Source organism: Nematocida major (assembly GCF_021653875.1).
Source record: "Nematocida major strain JUm2507 chromosome Unknown 2438, whole genome shotgun sequence".
In the NCBI taxonomy this organism is placed as follows: Eukaryota; Fungi; Microsporidia; genus Nematocida; species Nematocida major.
Genome location: NW_025952955.1, coordinates 222,174 through 237,545, shown reverse-complemented (window position 1 = coordinate 237,545; position 15,372 = coordinate 222,174). Strand labels below are relative to the sequence as shown.

Here is a 15,372-nt window from a genome sequence, read left to right as displayed (position 1 = left end):
GAATGGTGCATAAAAAAGCACCCAGTACGGGACTCGAACCCGTGGCCCTTGGATTAAAAGTCCAATGCTCTACCGACTGAGCTAACCGGGTCTGTAAAATCAGACCATCACAGGCAGACTCCGCAGCACGCACGCTTTTTATAAAGTAAAATCCTTTGCACTCCTCCATGGAAAAGGATTTCTCGGTCCATGTGGGGAAAGGAGAAAAACTTTCGCGTGTTGAAGAGCCCGGGAGGAAAGGCAAAAAACCAGGCAAAAATGCCAAGGACAGGAGCGTGCTCAGGTGCCTGCGCATTATTACAGACTTGTTTCGCTTTTCTTTCGGGGAGCGCCGTTTATATGCTATATTTCTTCTTGTATCGGGCGTTTCAATCTGCATGCTGACCTGCACTACAAAAGTAATGAGCATATCGTGCAAGGCCGACGCGGTGGCCAGGCTCATACAACAGGACAAGGCTTTGATGCGCTCGATGCTTAGAACGGCTGCGTGCATCACGCTGTTTTCTGTGATGCGCGAGGTGTACGGGCTGCTATTTTTTCTGTTTATTAACCACACGCTAAAAAATATTTCTTTGGCGCTGTTCAACAGCACAATACACAGCGTGCTTCCCGTAGCCTCTGTGCGCATCAACAGGACGGTGAACCGGGGAATCCGAGGGATGCGGGAGCTTTTGACGAAGCTTCTGGTGGTCCTTACCTACCGAGGAATGAGCATGGCTTTGATACACGTGGGCCTTCTGCAGATGAGCGCAATGTACATTTTTGTCATAACCATAGCAAACATCATATATGTCGCGGTGAGCTACTTTCTGCTGAAGATCCGCATTAGGAACAAGGTTCTGAAAAACACATACGACGACCTGTACAGCAACGCAATACTTGAGTGCATCGGGAACAGGGACGCAATTATCGAGGGAAACACGGAGGAGCAGGAAAGCAAGCGGTTTGGCGGGTACATGGCGCAGTATCTGAAGCTGTCCTTCACAGACCGGAGAATTGTGTCGGCTCTGAACATAGTGCAAAAGTTCATATACACGGTGCTGCAGATGCTTCTCATGCTGCATCTGTACCTCAGCGGGAAGGCAGACCTGGGCAACGCCGTGAAGCTGCTGGAATATGTCAAGGACTTGGACAGGAGCCTGATGGAAATTGCGCTGGCAACCAAGGACATATTCGTGTACTACATAGACTGCGAGGCGTACATTGAGTACATCCACGAGCTGCGCGAGAACAGGGAGCCGCCTGTGAAGGCTGCAGACACGGACCCGCAGGAGCTTATGCTAGAAAAAGAAAACGAGGTGCAGTGCGGGAAGATCCCGGCTCTGGAGTTTAAGAACGTGAACTGCTGGCACGGCCGGAGCACGAAAAGGCTTGTGAGCAATTTCTCGTGCAAGGTGTACAGGGGAGAAAAGGTGTGCATTGTTGGAAGAAGCGGGTGTGGAAAAACCACGCTTATTTCGCTGCTGCTGAAGCAAAAGCCGTACACGGGCAAAATTATCCTGGAGGGCGTGGACATCCGGGAGCTTTCGAAGAAAGAAATTACGCAAAGGATCAGCGTTGTCTCGCAGGAAAGCAGCCTCTTCAATAACACGCTGAGGTACAACATAGAGTATGGAAGCACGCCAAGCCCAGAGCTGGTGCGCAGCGTTCTGAAAAGCACAAAAATCGACGAAATAGCATCCTCCAAGGAGGAGGGATACGAGTACAACGTGGGGGCAAGCGGAAGAAACCTGTCTGGAGGAGAAAGACAGCGGGTCTGCTTGGCCAGGTCTCTTCTGCGCGAAAAGAACACGCTCATACTCGACGAAGCCACGTCAAAGCTGGACTGCATAACCGAAGAGAAGGTGATAAGGCCTATTCTGCAGTCAGAAAAAACCGTGATAATAATAACGCATTCCCCACAGGTTGCAGAGTACGTGGACAGGATAATCCGGATTGGATAGCCCAGAGCACAAAAAACAAGAAATGGCCTGCATCGCAATAATAAACAGCTTTACTTTCATATATTTCGAAGGCACCGGGAGCAAGGCCCGCGTTCCGACAGAAGCGCCTTGCGGCGTGTTTTTAAACAGGCAAGCTGCTGGCTTTGCATAAACAATGCCTCTATGCGGCCTGTGCGGATGGGGTTTGCAGAGGCATATTTTTTCGCACGTGTGCGGACTCTCTGAGAGCGGCTTGCTCGGGCGCAGCGAGGGGTGGCGCGCTTTCCCCCTCCAGAGGGCGTGTGCATCTGCCAAGGCAGGCTGGCCCCGCACATTTCGCGCGCAATCCACACTATATTTCACATTATTTTCTTTTGCAATAATTTATTATGATACATTCAGAAGAACAGCTAGATGCCAAAGTGTCTGCTAGCGAGCAAATGGCCGTAAAAATTGCGCAGGAGATAAGCATGCAGTTTGCAGGGCTACACACGAAGTTGGAGGGCATGCTGAACGAAAGAGAAGAAAAGGAGCAGAAAAGGATGGACCGCTTGCTGGTCACGGTGTCAGAGCAGCTGAACAGAAACGTGGCGGCTCTGTTCGAGACCATAATACAGAGAGAGGTGCGGGGGCCGCTGCAGCAGAAAATAGAAAAGGCGCTAGGGACAAAAATAGACCAGAAAATGGGGAACATTCCGAACGTGTGCACGTCTGCAATCCAGTCGAGCATAGAGGGCAAGGCGCTGCAGAACTTCATAGGCCGGACCCTGAAAAGCGCCATTGTGGAGGGGATTGTGCCTGTTATTGAGAACGGAATGAACGAAATCCGCCTGCAGGTGCTGGACAGAATCAAGACAATGCCGATATCCATGGAGAGCGTGGACGACGCAGCCTCGGAGAGCAAAGACGAGACGCTCGATCGAATTGCAGACGCGCTGCACGAGTACAACCACATCGAGGAGGGGCCGTTTGACATAATTACGCATCTGCTCGAAACAGACATAGAGGAGTGTTTTGCGTATGTGATAGAGTCCAACGACCCAGAGGCGTTCATGTTCCTCCTAAACAAGCTGCCGCCAGACGCAGAGATCAATCTGAACAACAGAATGCTCATGCTGTTCATACAGCAGATAGTTTCCTTTGTGGGAAGCGGATGGAAAACCGAGCCCTACCGAAGCAAGTACACGAGCCTGCTGGAAAATGCGCTGTCTCACATAAAAAAGGAGAGGCTTTCTGGCGGAGACATAAACACGCTCCGAAACACCATGCTGCAGCTGCTTACGGGCTGCCCAGACTTTGGCGAAACAAAGAGCGAGCAGTTTATACTGGACATAATGCACACAATGGGGCTGTACTAGACGCGCTGAAAGAGCTGCTTGCGCCGCAAAGGCGTGTGCAGCTTTTTGCTCTATATTTGAATATATGCGCAAATCATTCTTGTTTATTTAATGCATGTGCAAAAACATGGCGACAAGCAAAAAAAAGCAAGTATGGGCGAAAAAAGTAGAGCGTTCGAGCACGCATGCACGCTTCTGTCCATTGGGCGCATGTCTTTGGACGTGTTTCAGATATTCAGTGAAGCAGTTTCTGCATATAACTGCGTTCTGAAACAGTCAGGCTGCGCCCTGCAAATCTGCCTAGCAAAAAACGAGCTCGTGTACAGCAAAGTGCACAGAGGACTTTTGAAAATGTATACAGAAGAAGCAAAGAGACCCGCATGCAGGGAGAGAGCAGTACACACGAGTGGGCTCTCGGGCGTGTGCAGCATGCTTGCCAGATGGAGCAGAGCAAGCTCTGTCGAGGCGCACCGCCCAAAGAGGGGAGAAACACAGCGCCAGCACTCGCCGGAAAGCCTTGCGCTGCGGAGCTTGGCCACGCGCGAAATATCCGCATACATTCGCGCAAATCTAACGGAAACATTTGACAAAGCATTTGTGCAAGCGTCTCAGCGCGGGGAAAGGGAAGCTTCAGACGCGCTCTGTCTGCAGTGCAAGTTGGTGACAGACCGGAGGGTGGGGGAGTATCTTTGCGAGGAGAGTGTCTTGGGCTGGTCCGAAGAAAGAGTAAGAGAAGCCGTTGTATTAAGATTGGACAGGATACACCAGGAGTATGTGGCGCTTGAAGCACAGGCAGAGCCTTCTGGCCAGCCGCTGCGCAGCCTGGACGAAGAAAAGGCATGCGCAAGCATACGGGAAGGGCTTAAAGCGCTTATGCACGAGATACGGCCGCTGCTGAAGGGCTGGAGCATGCAGGAAGACACCCACGCGCACGTTTCAGAGGCCGTGCACTATATACTAAAAGCTGCGAACGCCATGCGCGTAGAATAAAAAGATTATGTACATTTGCTTCTATGTGGCATAACCCAGCGGCTGGGCGCCTTTTTGGATTTTACACCGGCCTTTTTGGATGGGCGTGCATGCATGCGCCGCGGACTCGAAGCAACCAAGCGCTTCCAGAAAAGGCTTCGCAGCCAGCTTTTTCTTTGTGGGGCCTGCGGATTGCGGCGCGAGGGCAAGAGCCATTCCAGGCCTGCGCCGCGTTTACGGCAGAGCGCGAAAAGAAACACGTTAAGATAGCGGCTTTTATTTCGAACCATTTAGGCTATACGGTTTTGATTTTTACCCGGAAGTCGTTTATGTTCGTGAGCAGCCCCTGGTGCGAGTTTACGTCCCGGTAGCACCGCGAAATAAACTCTTCGATGTCCTTTTGGCTGATGTGTGGGAAAATGCCGTGCAGCTTCGCCACAAAGACCTCCGTGACCTGGGCCTGCACCGGACACTTGCCACATATGCTGTACTGGAGCAGCAGAGACAGCGAGACCAGCAGCGCGTTGATTCCGCCCTCGTGGTCCTTGTCCAAGGCTGTTCCCAGGATGCACTCAAGCAGCCCCAGGAAGCCCTCCCGTATGATGTCGATCGACGTTCTCTCAATGACCTTGCACAGCGCTTCGATGCACCCCTCGTAGACCTCTCGGTTTGTGTTGCCGACGCCAACCGCCAGCCACTCGATTATCTGCAGGTTTCTTACGTCTGGGTTTGTTCGGACCGAGGAGCAGATCATTCTGTAGAACGCTTTCAGCTCCTCCTCCTTCTCCTCCGGCGCCGAGAACACCTCCTGCGCCACACAGCTTGCGACTGAGTCCACCAGGGGGGCCACGCCTTCAACTGTTCTTCCGCAAAGCTCGGCCAGAAGATTGAGCCTTTCCACGCTCCACCCGCTTGACGCGCTGTCTGGCTGCATAATCACACGGCTGCACACGCCCAGGAAGTCTCCCATGATAAACCGGATCGAAAACTTTCTGCAGATTGTACAGAACAGCGACAGAAAGTCCTTTCGAAGAATCATAATGGCCTTGTCCAGCAAAAGAGATCCGCTGCTTGCATGCCCTGCCAGGTTGTTGTACACCAGGTGCAGCTGCGCGAGTGTTTTCCCGACAACCTCCTCTCTCTCCCGGGCGAACTCCTCGCAAATGTCCACGCTGCACACAACCTTGATCAGGCGGACAGCCTGCACCATTCTCTGCACAGCCTCTGGCGTGTCCAGCATGGGCGTGTATATGCACATTGTGGGGTACTGCAGGAGGTCGCCTATGTGGTCGACCGCCAGGTGCGAAAGCGCCTCGTACAGAACTTCTGCGAGGTACGGCTTCAGAACGCGGAGAAGCTTCGGGATGTTTGGGATTACTTCCGTGATGTACTGGTCCTTTCCTGCGGCAAGCGGGTTTCTGAGGACGTCCGCACACGAGGACATGATCTTCAGAAGCGTGTCGCACGCCATCTCCGAAACCCCCACCAGGTCCACGTCGAGTATAAACTGGACCATCTTGTTGCAGATTGCCTCCAGCAGCAGCGGGTATGTTTTAAGGTACGCGGGGTTTCTGACCAGAATGTACATGAGGCAGGACGCAACCACAGCCCTGTCTCCCTCCTGGACGGCCTCTTCGCACATGGACAGAAGCGCCTGGATGCTTTGCGTCAAAAACTCCTTCTCGCCAACTGCAGAAGAAGTCCCTGCGATGCTGCCGGCCGCCCAGCACACCTTGTTCAGCCTGTCTCTGGTCCACTTCCCTGCGCGCAGCTTGTTTATTTCGCTGCAGAAGTACGGCCCGAGCCCGCCCACAGTCATTGCAGATATGTTGTACAGCAGCTCGTTCATGTCCTTGTGGTGCTGAATGCTTTCTGTGTCTGCAAGCTTCTCCAAAACAATCTCCCCGTCCTCGTTTTCGGTGATGATGACCTCCTGGGGCCTCTGCATCTGCGCCACCAGAACAGGCACCAGCGCGCCCATGATCTCCATGTAGTACGACCGCCTGAGGCCTGCAGGCGTTTTGCTGGGCGCAGGCACAAACGGAAACTCCAGCAGAAGCTCTTTTATGAACATGGACCAGAACTCCAGGCACAGCCGGAACAGCTCAAAGCACGTCACCTTTGATATCTCCAGCATCAGCTCCAGCGGGATCATTGTGTTGCACGCGGCTTTTTCCAGCTCCTTTGCATGCTTGTACACAAGCCCGTAGAACAGCACAAGCTCGCGAACCAAGTTCACGTCCTTCTGCAGGAAAGACGCGTAGTGCTCCTTGAACCCGCCGCTGTGCGTGTCGTTGAACATCTGGCAGTATTTTTCAAAAAATGCCCCAACAGTCACGAAAGACCGCTTCAGCGCGGATAAAAACTCCTCCGGGTCGTCTGCGTCCTCTCTGCGCGCCAAAACGCCGCGCAGCACCTGAATTGCCTGCACCACAAATTCCGTCTCCACGTACCGCGAAATCACGTCCACGAGGGGAGATCCAAACAGATACGGCGGCGGCAGGTGCGGAACAAGAATCACAACCAGGTTCAGGCTGGCAACAATCAGGTCGTTCGGCACCGACGCCTCTCCAGTACTGACCTTGTCCAGCACGTTTAGCACCATCTCGTACAGCGCAGGAAACTCGTTTCTCATCTGGCTCTGCAGCGCGTCCACTCTCTCGCTGATCATGGACTCGTTGAAGTTGAAGATGGAGTCGGACAGGTGCGCGAGCAGGTTGAAGCTGTTCGCACACACCCCGCAGTCTCCCTTGCTTGCGTCCATCAGGTCGCCCACAAGAGTCGGCCACTTCTCGGGCCACTCCCTTTTGATGACCTCTATTAGCACCTGGTTGAACTGCTTCACAAGCACCTTCCCCTCCGGGGACGTCTGCATGGAATATTCCAGAATCCGGTCGACCACGTACTCTCTTGCTCCTTTCTGCTGCTCCTCTGTCAGCATGCTCCACCGGATCTTGACCGCCCTCTCCAAGGCCTGCACTGCAAAGACCTTGGAGCGATGGTCCTTGCTTTCGCTTATAATTGGCGCGGTGCGCGCCCAGCTGTCCGGATGCTCTCTGAACTGGAGAAGCACGCTTTCGGCTCTTTTGTGGTTTTTGTCCATTGGGTTGTAAAATGCCTGGATTATGCTGTCAAAAAGGTCTACGTCGAACTCTTCTGTTGACTCAAGTATTTTCTCCATGTAAAAAAAGACTTATTTTTAATTTTTTTTATACCCGGATGAATAAGAGTGAGGAAGTAAAGTACGTTAGATTGAGAGTAGTCGGAGGCGAGCCAGCAGGAGGTGCCTCTCTTGCACAGAAGGTGGGTCCTCTGGGATTCAACGCCAAGCAGGTTGGAGAAAACATTGCAAAGCAGACAAAGGAGTACATGGGATACAAAATAGGAGTGCTTTTGACGATCCAGGGAAGACAGATGGACATAACCCCCGAGCCTGGCACGTCTGCTCTCATTCTGAAGGAGCTCAAGGAGCCCCCCAGAAACAGAAAGAAGGAAAAAAACGTCCAGCACAATGGATCTGTCTCGCTTGACGCCATTGTTGAAATTGCAAAGAGGCAGAGATCAAAGTCCTACGCAAAACACCTTTCCGGCACGGTGAAGGAGATTCTTGGAACCTGCCTGTCCATTGGGTGCCTGGTTGACGGAGAGTCTCCCAAGGAAATCACTAGAAAGATCAAAGAGGGAGAAATATCCATTGCCGACGAATAAATAATTCAATTTCTACAAAAACATGAAAGATTTTAAAATGCCTGTGCTTTACACTGTGAGCGACGACGTTGTCTGTCTGCTGCAGGAGAAAGAAGGAGCCGAAGACAGCTTGCTCCGCGTGCTGGACGCACACTTTACCAGCCGAAGGTATGCCCCCGGGGAGATGTCTCTGGCTGCGCAGGGCCTTCTTCGGGAGTTCCTGCAGCGTGCGCTCTTGGACCCAGAGTATGCGCACAGAGAGGGGGCGGATTGCCTGGCGCAGGGGCTGTGGGAGGAGGTTTGCACGTACTCCTGCACGGGAATCGAGGACGTGCCTCTTTTGATCTCCAGGGAGGGCGAGGCCGGAGACATCACGGTTTCCGAGACCGTGTGCGTGCAGAGCATAGAAAAAGAAATACGCGTGTTTATAGACAGAGTTGCAAAGGAAAAGATTGGGGGCGCGTTCTCCCTGTCTGGGATATGGGCGCTTGGAAAGGCGCTGTTCACGGACGCGCAGGAAATACTGGAAAAGCAGTTCTTTCTGGGGCTGTGCGACCCTCAAAAGCTTGCGTCTTTTCTGGGGGTGCTAAGCACAGGCCGAGTGCATCCTGCAATTACCGAGATGGGGATGTGCGGGAAAGTGTCAATGGGCGTTCCGCTGGACGAAGACTTTCGCGTGGTTTCCGGATGGGCGTTTCCGGACATGGTGAGATATTCGATCCTGCTGTACAGAAGCCTGAGCCACACAAGCGAAGAGGGGAGGGGGCGCTGCATACACGCCATGGTGGAGCAGGCTCTGCAGCTGGAGTGCGGGGAAGAGCCGGCGGTTCGCGTGGCGCTGAATCTTCTTTTGCTCCGCGTGTTTGAGCAGCTGCAGATGTGCGATGCGCGGCGCGCCCTTCTTCTGATGGACTCGGGCAGAATTCTATCTGAATTCGCCGGGGATGCGGCTTTGCCCGAGAGCAGCCGGGAAGTGTTTTTGCGCGGTGCTTTGCTCATGTACACCAGCGCAGAGGCTTTTTCTGCGTCTCCGGAGATCAAAAGGGATTTGGCGAAGCGCGCGGTTGCGGCTGCTTCCATTCTGGGCGAGGAAACGCACATGGCGGAGTGCTTGGCCGAAAGCTGGGTAGAAGACCTCCCTGCAATCATGAAGTACTGCACGGCACAGAAGGCGCGCGTCTGCATCTCTGCAAAAGCCCGCATGCCCGTGCGCGTGCAGAGAAGCATAAAAAGAGGCGAGTGCGTGGCGAAAAGAAAAAAATCCAGCCACTTGGAGCAGGCGCGCATCAGATATGTGCAGCGCCTGGTGGAGGAGAAAGACGCCCTGCACTCTGGGGAGCGCGCTGTTTTCACGCTTCAGATCCCGGACGTGCCTGGAGAGTGCCGGGCCGTGCTGGAAGTAGACTCGAGGCAGATGCTGCTGAAGAGCAAAAAAATTCGGCTGGCGTTTAAGAACGTGACAGGCGAGGACCGGATTGTGCACATTTCCAGAGTAACGCTTGAAATGGAGAATGGCACGCTGGCGATTCCTATAGACAGAAAAATCCGGGTTTTGCCGACGGAGTTTGTCCGGCCGCGCGTGCGCTACAGCAGGGAAGTTTCTTTGCACGGGATGACCAAAATATCCACAAAGGGCGTTGCTTCAAAAGAAAAGGGGCTTTTGATCTCTGCCGACGGAAGGGGGTATAAGTCTGTAAAAAAGCAGGCTTTCTACGGCACGGACTTTCTTGGCCGGCGGATCAAAATAAAAACGCCGCACAAGTACACGCTGCAGGAAAAGCCCCGCGTGCAGTACCGAGTAGGGAAAAATGCGGACATCAAGTGCCGGATCATCGGCTCCTACCGGCGGGTGGAGGTGCTGTGCGGGCATGCTGCAAGCCCAAACCAGGAAGGAAGGCTCACTGTGCGGGTGAAGCGCAGGCGGGTGACGCGCGAAGGCACAGATGACCCGGTCCCTGAGCCGCAGAGCGCAGTGAGCAGCATAGAGGCCGGCGTGTGCCAGATTATATCGCACAGCCGAGCAGGGCAGGCGTGCTCCGCGAAGGAAATGCTGATACGGCACTACTTCTACCGAAAAAGCAGGATTCTGCACATGCTTAGGCCCTTCTGCGCAGATGGCGTGGGGCCTGCTTTAGAGCTTCTCCCAAACTACGCAGGCGTGTCCCCCCTTATTATAATACACCTGGAGCACGCAGTGGTGGTCAAGCAGCTGCCTCTGGAAAAAAAGCTCCCGAACCGCGCCCTGCTTTTAGGCTCCTGGAGGTCTCTGCACGCCCTGAAGAGCCACTGCCTTTTTGAGTCTAAGGCGGCCGAGCTTGACGCGTTCATTCGGATGGCCTCGCTGGGCGGAGCCCAAGGAAGCGCGGATGCGCTCACACAGGAGCGGAGGGGCGATAGCGTCTGGTGGTACTCGAGCGCTGCAGTGGTCCGGGCAAGCAGGCACGGCGAGGGCTCGGTGATATTTGTACAAAACCACTCAAGGTATGCCAGCATAGTCTGCATAATAGGAATGAAAATCACGCATGTGCGCCCGCTAGAAACCGTTGTTTACAAAAGCGTGCAAAGCCCAGAAGGCCTTTCCATAATGGTAAATACAGTGTAGCAGGAGCGCCCAAGGCGTTTGGCGCCTGCGCGCCTTCGTAATTAAAAATATATGCATATCCGCGCCAAGCAGCTTTCCCAATTCGTACACTTTATTTCTTGCCTCCGCACATGGAGCCTTTTCTCTCTGCCCAGCGGCCGCTGCATCTTCTTGGCGCGCGCTTTGCCTTGTGTCCTACAGCTCCTTGATTGTCACAATTGAGCTTCCTATCACCATCCGCACCTCTTCCTTTTCTCCCTGTGTGGACTCTAAAACCTTCTGTGCAAGGTCTGCTCTTTCGAGCTCTCTCTTTTTCTGCTCTCTCCGCTTCTCTCTTTTTGCCTCTTTCTTCTCCTCCTCTCGCATTAGATGCCTTTTCTTTTTTGCGGTCACCCGCCTTTTTTTCATGGAATTAAGGTACGCCTCTCGGTCTTCCTCCACAAACTCCAAGGACTTTATCCTTTCCTTGCATATTTTTCCTTTTGTCTGGTCTTTTTTTCTGGTGAATCCCATATGCAAATTTTGCCTTCTCTCTTTATAGCTCTTGAAAGGCCTGCGGAGGCTGCGCAGACGGCTCTTGCTGCTGCCGGCGACAGCGAGTGCGTGCGGGCAGCCGGCGCCTGTTTCTGCAGGGCGCTCTGCTCTCTTGGGCTGTCTTTATGCGCAGCTGTTACCGAAGTGAAGCACACCCGCACGCCCAAGCCTTGGCCCCATACTTTCTGTCCGAGCAGGGAATGGGATGCTGCCAGATGCAGGGCAAAAACAAGTAAACAAACCGTCGCACGCGACTGCTCCATAATTTTTGCTTTTATTGTACTATTTGTTGAGATTTTGCTGGCGTTTAATTCGGAAATTCTTCTTGCTTAATAATAAATAGCCTAAATACCAATTAATAGAGCTGGCCTTTTTCAAAATGAACTCCAGCGGTTCTACTCGGCGCCTTCTCAACGCCCTCATAAAAGGAAAAACCCCTCAGTGTTGCTTATTGCAAGGTCAAGCTTTTCCTTGAGCTTTTCCTTGTTCGCATACTCTGGGATAAGAAATGTGTTAAAGCACGTCTGCGACGAGGGCAGCCGCTCCGTGTCTCCGCCGTTTCTCATAAACACGAGCGCCATTCTGCTAAGCCCTCCAGAAGGCGCTCTGTCCGTTCCCGTCACAAAGCGCAGGAACTTCTTTTGCATGTGCATGTCGTACTGCCGGAATATTTCCCAAAAAGACTGGATGAGGGCGGAGTCTCTCCTGTACCCGTTGTATACCGTGTACTTCTCCAGCTCCTCCATGTTTGTGCACTCCATTCCGCCAATCAGTATGCTCAGCTCGCACGGAAGAAGAGACCGCACAAAAGTGTCACCGCATATCGACCACAGCCCGTCCTTTATCAGCTTAAAGGCAGGCTCCAGGCGGGTCTCTAGTATTTCCTTGCAGTAGGCCTCTGTGAACTCGTCCAGGTTGTTCGCGTTCACTTCGCGCATCATCCCGTTGTACATAAACTCCAGCCCAAGCAAGGACACCTCTTCGGCAGACATTTTCTTCATGTTCATGAGCGTCTGGTATATTTTTGGCTCGACTTTTTTCAAGTCCTCTACAGTGCCGGAATACCCGAGAAGCCTTTTGTAAAACACCTGCGGGAAGTAGAAGCACAGAACCGCCCCGTTGTACGCAGACAGCCCCAAAATGCTGCCCAGGATTTTGTACTGGCTCTTTCTCTTTTCTATCTCCTCGGGCGTGAATGCTTTGAACCACAGGCAGCCCTCGTTCTCTGTGAAGATGTCCCACTCGCCAAGCGTCTTCTGGCTGAGTATTTGGAAAAACTCCTTCTTTATGCCTCCTGAGTCAACCCCGTCCTCTCCCTGGAATTTGATTTTGAGCTGCTTCCACGCCATTCCCGCCTCCAGCGACTCAAGCAGCTTGATCGAGTCCTGCACAACGGACCCTCTTCCGATCTCCAGGTTCAGATACGGCGGAATCCGCCCCTCGAACATAGACCGAAAGAACGCGTCCTGCAGCTCTGTTTTCATCCGGTCGGTGTTTTCGATCTGGATGAGGTCTGACTTTGCCGCCATGTCCAAAATGAACGGAAAGTCAAAAATGCTGTGCCCGCCCTCCTTGTGGTATCGAACCTCGGCCTTGTAGTTGAGAAGCCGCGAAAACCGCTTGTTCACAAATATTGAGTGGTGGATAACCCCGGTTTGGACAGAAAACGCATACAGGCCCTTCAGACACTTAAGGATTGCCAAAAGAAGCGTGCCCTCGCGCATGTTTACCACGCTTGTGTTGTCTATCACAATAATCAGGCTTTTTATCAAGTCGATCAGCTCGTTCACACAGAGGCTGTCCGACCCGAAGCACAGAGAGTCGCAGTGGGTGTACTCGCAGTCCTCCAAAGACCCGCTGCACATCGGGCACGTCTCCAGCATCCGGCCGCCCGCGGCTTTCTTTGGAATGTACTTTCGGGGGGTGGGAAACTCCTCGTGCTCTTTAAACCCGCAGTCTGGCGACTTTTTGTAGCTGAGCCCGCCCGGAAGCTTGTTGCACCCCTCCATGCACAGAAGCTCTTCGGCCTTGGAAACCTCGCACAGCTTTTCAACCGCCTCCAGGAATCTGATGAAGTACTTCTTTTCAAACTTAACACACTCCTTCACCGAGTTAAAAAGCTTGACCGCACGCACGGTGGCGTTCAGAGAATACGATGTCTTCAGCCGGTTCAGCTCGTGGTAGAAAAGACCCTGTAGCATGATTGCTGTTGCTTTGGACTTTTTTTTATGTATTATCCGCGCCAGCTCCATTTTCAAATATTCTTTTTTTGAGTTTTCGTCAAAGTAAGGTTTTAATGTGCCTCTTTTCCCGTCAACCCATGAGAAATCCATGCCTCTTATAAAAGGGCTGGAGTTGTGCGACATGTGCCCGCTCCCGCGGATCGACAAATAGAAGTACTTCAGAACTTTCTTGGCCACATCAATGCACCCCTGGGAGTGGCCCGAAGCGTGTCCGCGGCTTCTCTGCCGCTCAGCCGCCCCCTTCATCTGCGGAAGCAGCGCCGTGCTCATATTCGGGTGCAGCCCTAGCTTAGCCGTGTTTTTTTCTTCTATTTCAATTTCGTGCGCAGCCCTTCCTTGCACAAAGTACAGAGACTCGCATGTAAAGTAGTCATTGTACTCCAGGAGGAGCGCAGCTATTTCATCTGATATTCCTTCTATGTCTGACAGCTTGCAGAATATACCCGTGCATAGTGCTCCGCCACATCCGTGAACTATTTGCTTTTTTAGTCTTTCTAGTGTTTCTTGCATTTGAATTCTTTTTTCTTGCCCCATAAATAAGTCTCCTTTATTTTATGTATAAATATGGCTTATGATATTTTCTTTGGCGATTGGTGGATTCCTATTTGCCGAATTAATTTGCACTTCTACTTCTTTTCGTTTGTTTTTATTTTTATGAAGGACGCGCAAGAGACGCTGACAGAAGGCGAGGTCGAGCTGATCACAAATTATGGGAAGAGCTATTACACAAATAAAATAGTGGACTTGGAAAGCGAAATCAAGGGGCTGTACCACAGAGTGAGCGCCAAGCTGGGGCTCCGGGAGGTTGAGACAGGGCTGGCGCCCCCCATGCTGTGGAACTTGTCCAGCGACTCGCAAAGGTCAAAGACCGAGAAGACTCTGCAGGTGGCGCGGTGCTGCAAGGTCATGGAAGACCCTGTTGGAAACGACAGGTACATGATCAACATCAAGCAGATTGCAAAGTTTGTAGTGGGCAGGGCCAAGTCTGTCACCAAGGAAGAGATTTCAGAGGGGATCCGCGTGGGCGTGGACAGAGTGAAGTATCAGATCATGCTGCCGCTTCCTGCCAAAATAGACAACGCGGTCACTCTTATGCAGATCGAGGAGAAGCCTGATGTAACATATTCGGAAATAGGGGGCTGTGCCGAGCAGATTGAAAAAATCAAGGAAGTTGTGGAGCTTCCTCTGATAAACCCAGAGAAGTTTATCAAGCTGGGGATTGACCCGCCAAAGGGGGTCCTTCTGTACGGGCCTCCCGGGACAGGGAAGACGCTGTGCGCCAGGGCGGTTGCAAACAAGGCAAACGCCACCTTCATCCGCGTGATTGGCTCGGAGCTGGTCCAGAAGTACGTGGGGGAGGGCGCCCGAATGGTCCGCGAGCTGTTTGAGCTGGCGAAGTCCAAGAAGGCATGTATTATCTTCTTTGACGAGGTGGATGCGTTCGGAAGCACGCGATTCGACGGAGGAAACAACGAGGTGCAGAGAACCATGCTGGAGCTGATCAACCAGCTGGACGGGTTTGAGTCAAGGGGAAACATAAAGGTGCTCATGGCCACGAACAGGCCAGACACGCTTGACCCTGCCTTGCTTAGGCCGGGAAGGCTTGATCGGAAGGTGGAGTTTTCGCTTCCGGACCTGGCCGGGCGCACGGCCATTCTCAAGATACACACAAAGCCCATGAGTGTGGAAAAGAACATCCGGTACGAGCTGATTGCCAGGCTATGTCCCAGCGCGACCGGAGCCGAGCTGCGCAGCGTGTGCACAGAGGCGGGCATGTTTGCCATCCGAGAGAGAAGAAAGGTGGCAACCGAAAAAGACTTTTTAATGGCCGTGGAGAAGGTGATCAAGGGATATGCTAAGTTCTCCTCGACACCCAGATACCTCACGTACAACTAGAATAAAGACTGTGTGCATACAGCAGTTTATTTTGCAAGGCCAAGCATCCTCTTTTTAAAGAGGTTCCAGGGCAAATACTTCTCCTTTTTTCTCTTTTCTTTCTTTCTGCTCGCTTCTGCTGAAATAGATTACGGAAGAATGAATTTTTATTCTGTTCTGTTTTTGCTTAGGCAGCACGCTTTATTTTTCTAGCTCTGCATGCC

The 15,372-nt window shown here is 52.7% G+C and overlaps 10 protein-coding genes across 10 annotated transcripts; 7 read left to right on the top strand and 3 right to left on the bottom strand.

Annotated features, from left to right (window-relative positions):
* Positions 1–167: 167 nt before the first annotated feature.
* NEMAJ01_0444 (ATP-binding cassette, subfamily B (MDR/TAP), member 7) lies at positions 168–1,943 on the top strand (the record flags this gene model as incomplete). Its single annotated transcript, XM_047914282.1, has 1 exon — positions 168–1,943. The coding sequence occupies one exon, from the start codon at positions 168–170 to the stop codon at positions 1,941–1,943; it is 1,776 nt and encodes a 591-aa protein (XP_047770239.1).
* A 368-nt stretch (positions 1,944–2,311) lies between these two features.
* Positions 2,312–3,280, top strand: NEMAJ01_0443 (uncharacterized protein; the record flags this gene model as incomplete). Its single annotated transcript, XM_047914281.1, has 1 exon — positions 2,312–3,280. One exon carries the CDS (start codon positions 2,312–2,314, stop codon positions 3,278–3,280), a length of 969 nt encoding a protein of 322 aa, XP_047770238.1.
* Positions 3,281–3,370: 90 nt separating this feature from the next.
* NEMAJ01_0442 (uncharacterized protein) lies at positions 3,371–4,249 on the top strand (the record flags this gene model as incomplete). Its single annotated transcript, XM_047914280.1, has 1 exon — positions 3,371–4,249. The coding sequence occupies one exon, from the start codon at positions 3,371–3,373 to the stop codon at positions 4,247–4,249; it is 879 nt and encodes a 292-aa protein (XP_047770237.1).
* Positions 4,250–4,272: 23 nt separating this feature from the next.
* NEMAJ01_0441 (uncharacterized protein) lies at positions 4,273–4,599 on the top strand (the record flags this gene model as incomplete). Its single annotated transcript, XM_047914279.1, has 1 exon — positions 4,273–4,599. The coding sequence occupies one exon, from the start codon at positions 4,273–4,275 to the stop codon at positions 4,597–4,599; it is 327 nt and encodes a 108-aa protein (XP_047770236.1).
* NEMAJ01_0440 (exportin-1) lies at positions 4,524–7,409 on the bottom strand (the record flags this gene model as incomplete). The annotated part of the gene is made up of 1 exon (XM_047914278.1): positions 4,524–7,409. The coding sequence occupies one exon, from the start codon at positions 7,407–7,409 to the stop codon at positions 4,524–4,526; it is 2,886 nt and encodes a 961-aa protein (XP_047770235.1).
* A 38-nt stretch (positions 7,410–7,447) lies between these two features.
* Positions 7,448–7,936, top strand: NEMAJ01_0439 (large subunit ribosomal protein L12e; the record flags this gene model as incomplete). Its single annotated transcript, XM_047914277.1, has 1 exon — positions 7,448–7,936. One exon carries the CDS (start codon positions 7,448–7,450, stop codon positions 7,934–7,936), a length of 489 nt encoding a protein of 162 aa, XP_047770234.1.
* A 37-nt stretch (positions 7,937–7,973) lies between these two features.
* On the top strand, positions 7,974–10,517 carry NEMAJ01_0438 (uncharacterized protein; the record flags this gene model as incomplete). The annotated part of the gene is made up of 1 exon (XM_047914276.1): positions 7,974–10,517. The coding sequence occupies one exon, from the start codon at positions 7,974–7,976 to the stop codon at positions 10,515–10,517; it is 2,544 nt and encodes an 847-aa protein (XP_047770233.1).
* A 174-nt stretch (positions 10,518–10,691) lies between these two features.
* Positions 10,692–11,009, bottom strand: NEMAJ01_0437 (uncharacterized protein; the record flags this gene model as incomplete). The annotated part of the gene is made up of 1 exon (XM_047914275.1): positions 10,692–11,009. One exon carries the CDS (start codon positions 11,007–11,009, stop codon positions 10,692–10,694), a length of 318 nt encoding a protein of 105 aa, XP_047770232.1.
* Positions 11,010–11,449: 440 nt separating this feature from the next.
* Positions 11,450–13,807, bottom strand: NEMAJ01_0436 (ubiquitin-protein ligase E3 A; the record flags this gene model as incomplete). Its single annotated transcript, XM_047914274.1, has 1 exon — positions 11,450–13,807. The coding sequence occupies one exon, from the start codon at positions 13,805–13,807 to the stop codon at positions 11,450–11,452; it is 2,358 nt and encodes a 785-aa protein (XP_047770231.1).
* Positions 13,808–13,837: 30 nt separating this feature from the next.
* NEMAJ01_0435 (26S proteasome regulatory subunit T1) lies at positions 13,838–15,169 on the top strand (the record flags this gene model as incomplete). Its single annotated transcript, XM_047914273.1, has 1 exon — positions 13,838–15,169. One exon carries the CDS (start codon positions 13,838–13,840, stop codon positions 15,167–15,169), a length of 1,332 nt encoding a protein of 443 aa, XP_047770230.1.
* Positions 15,170–15,372: the final 203 nt, after the last annotated feature.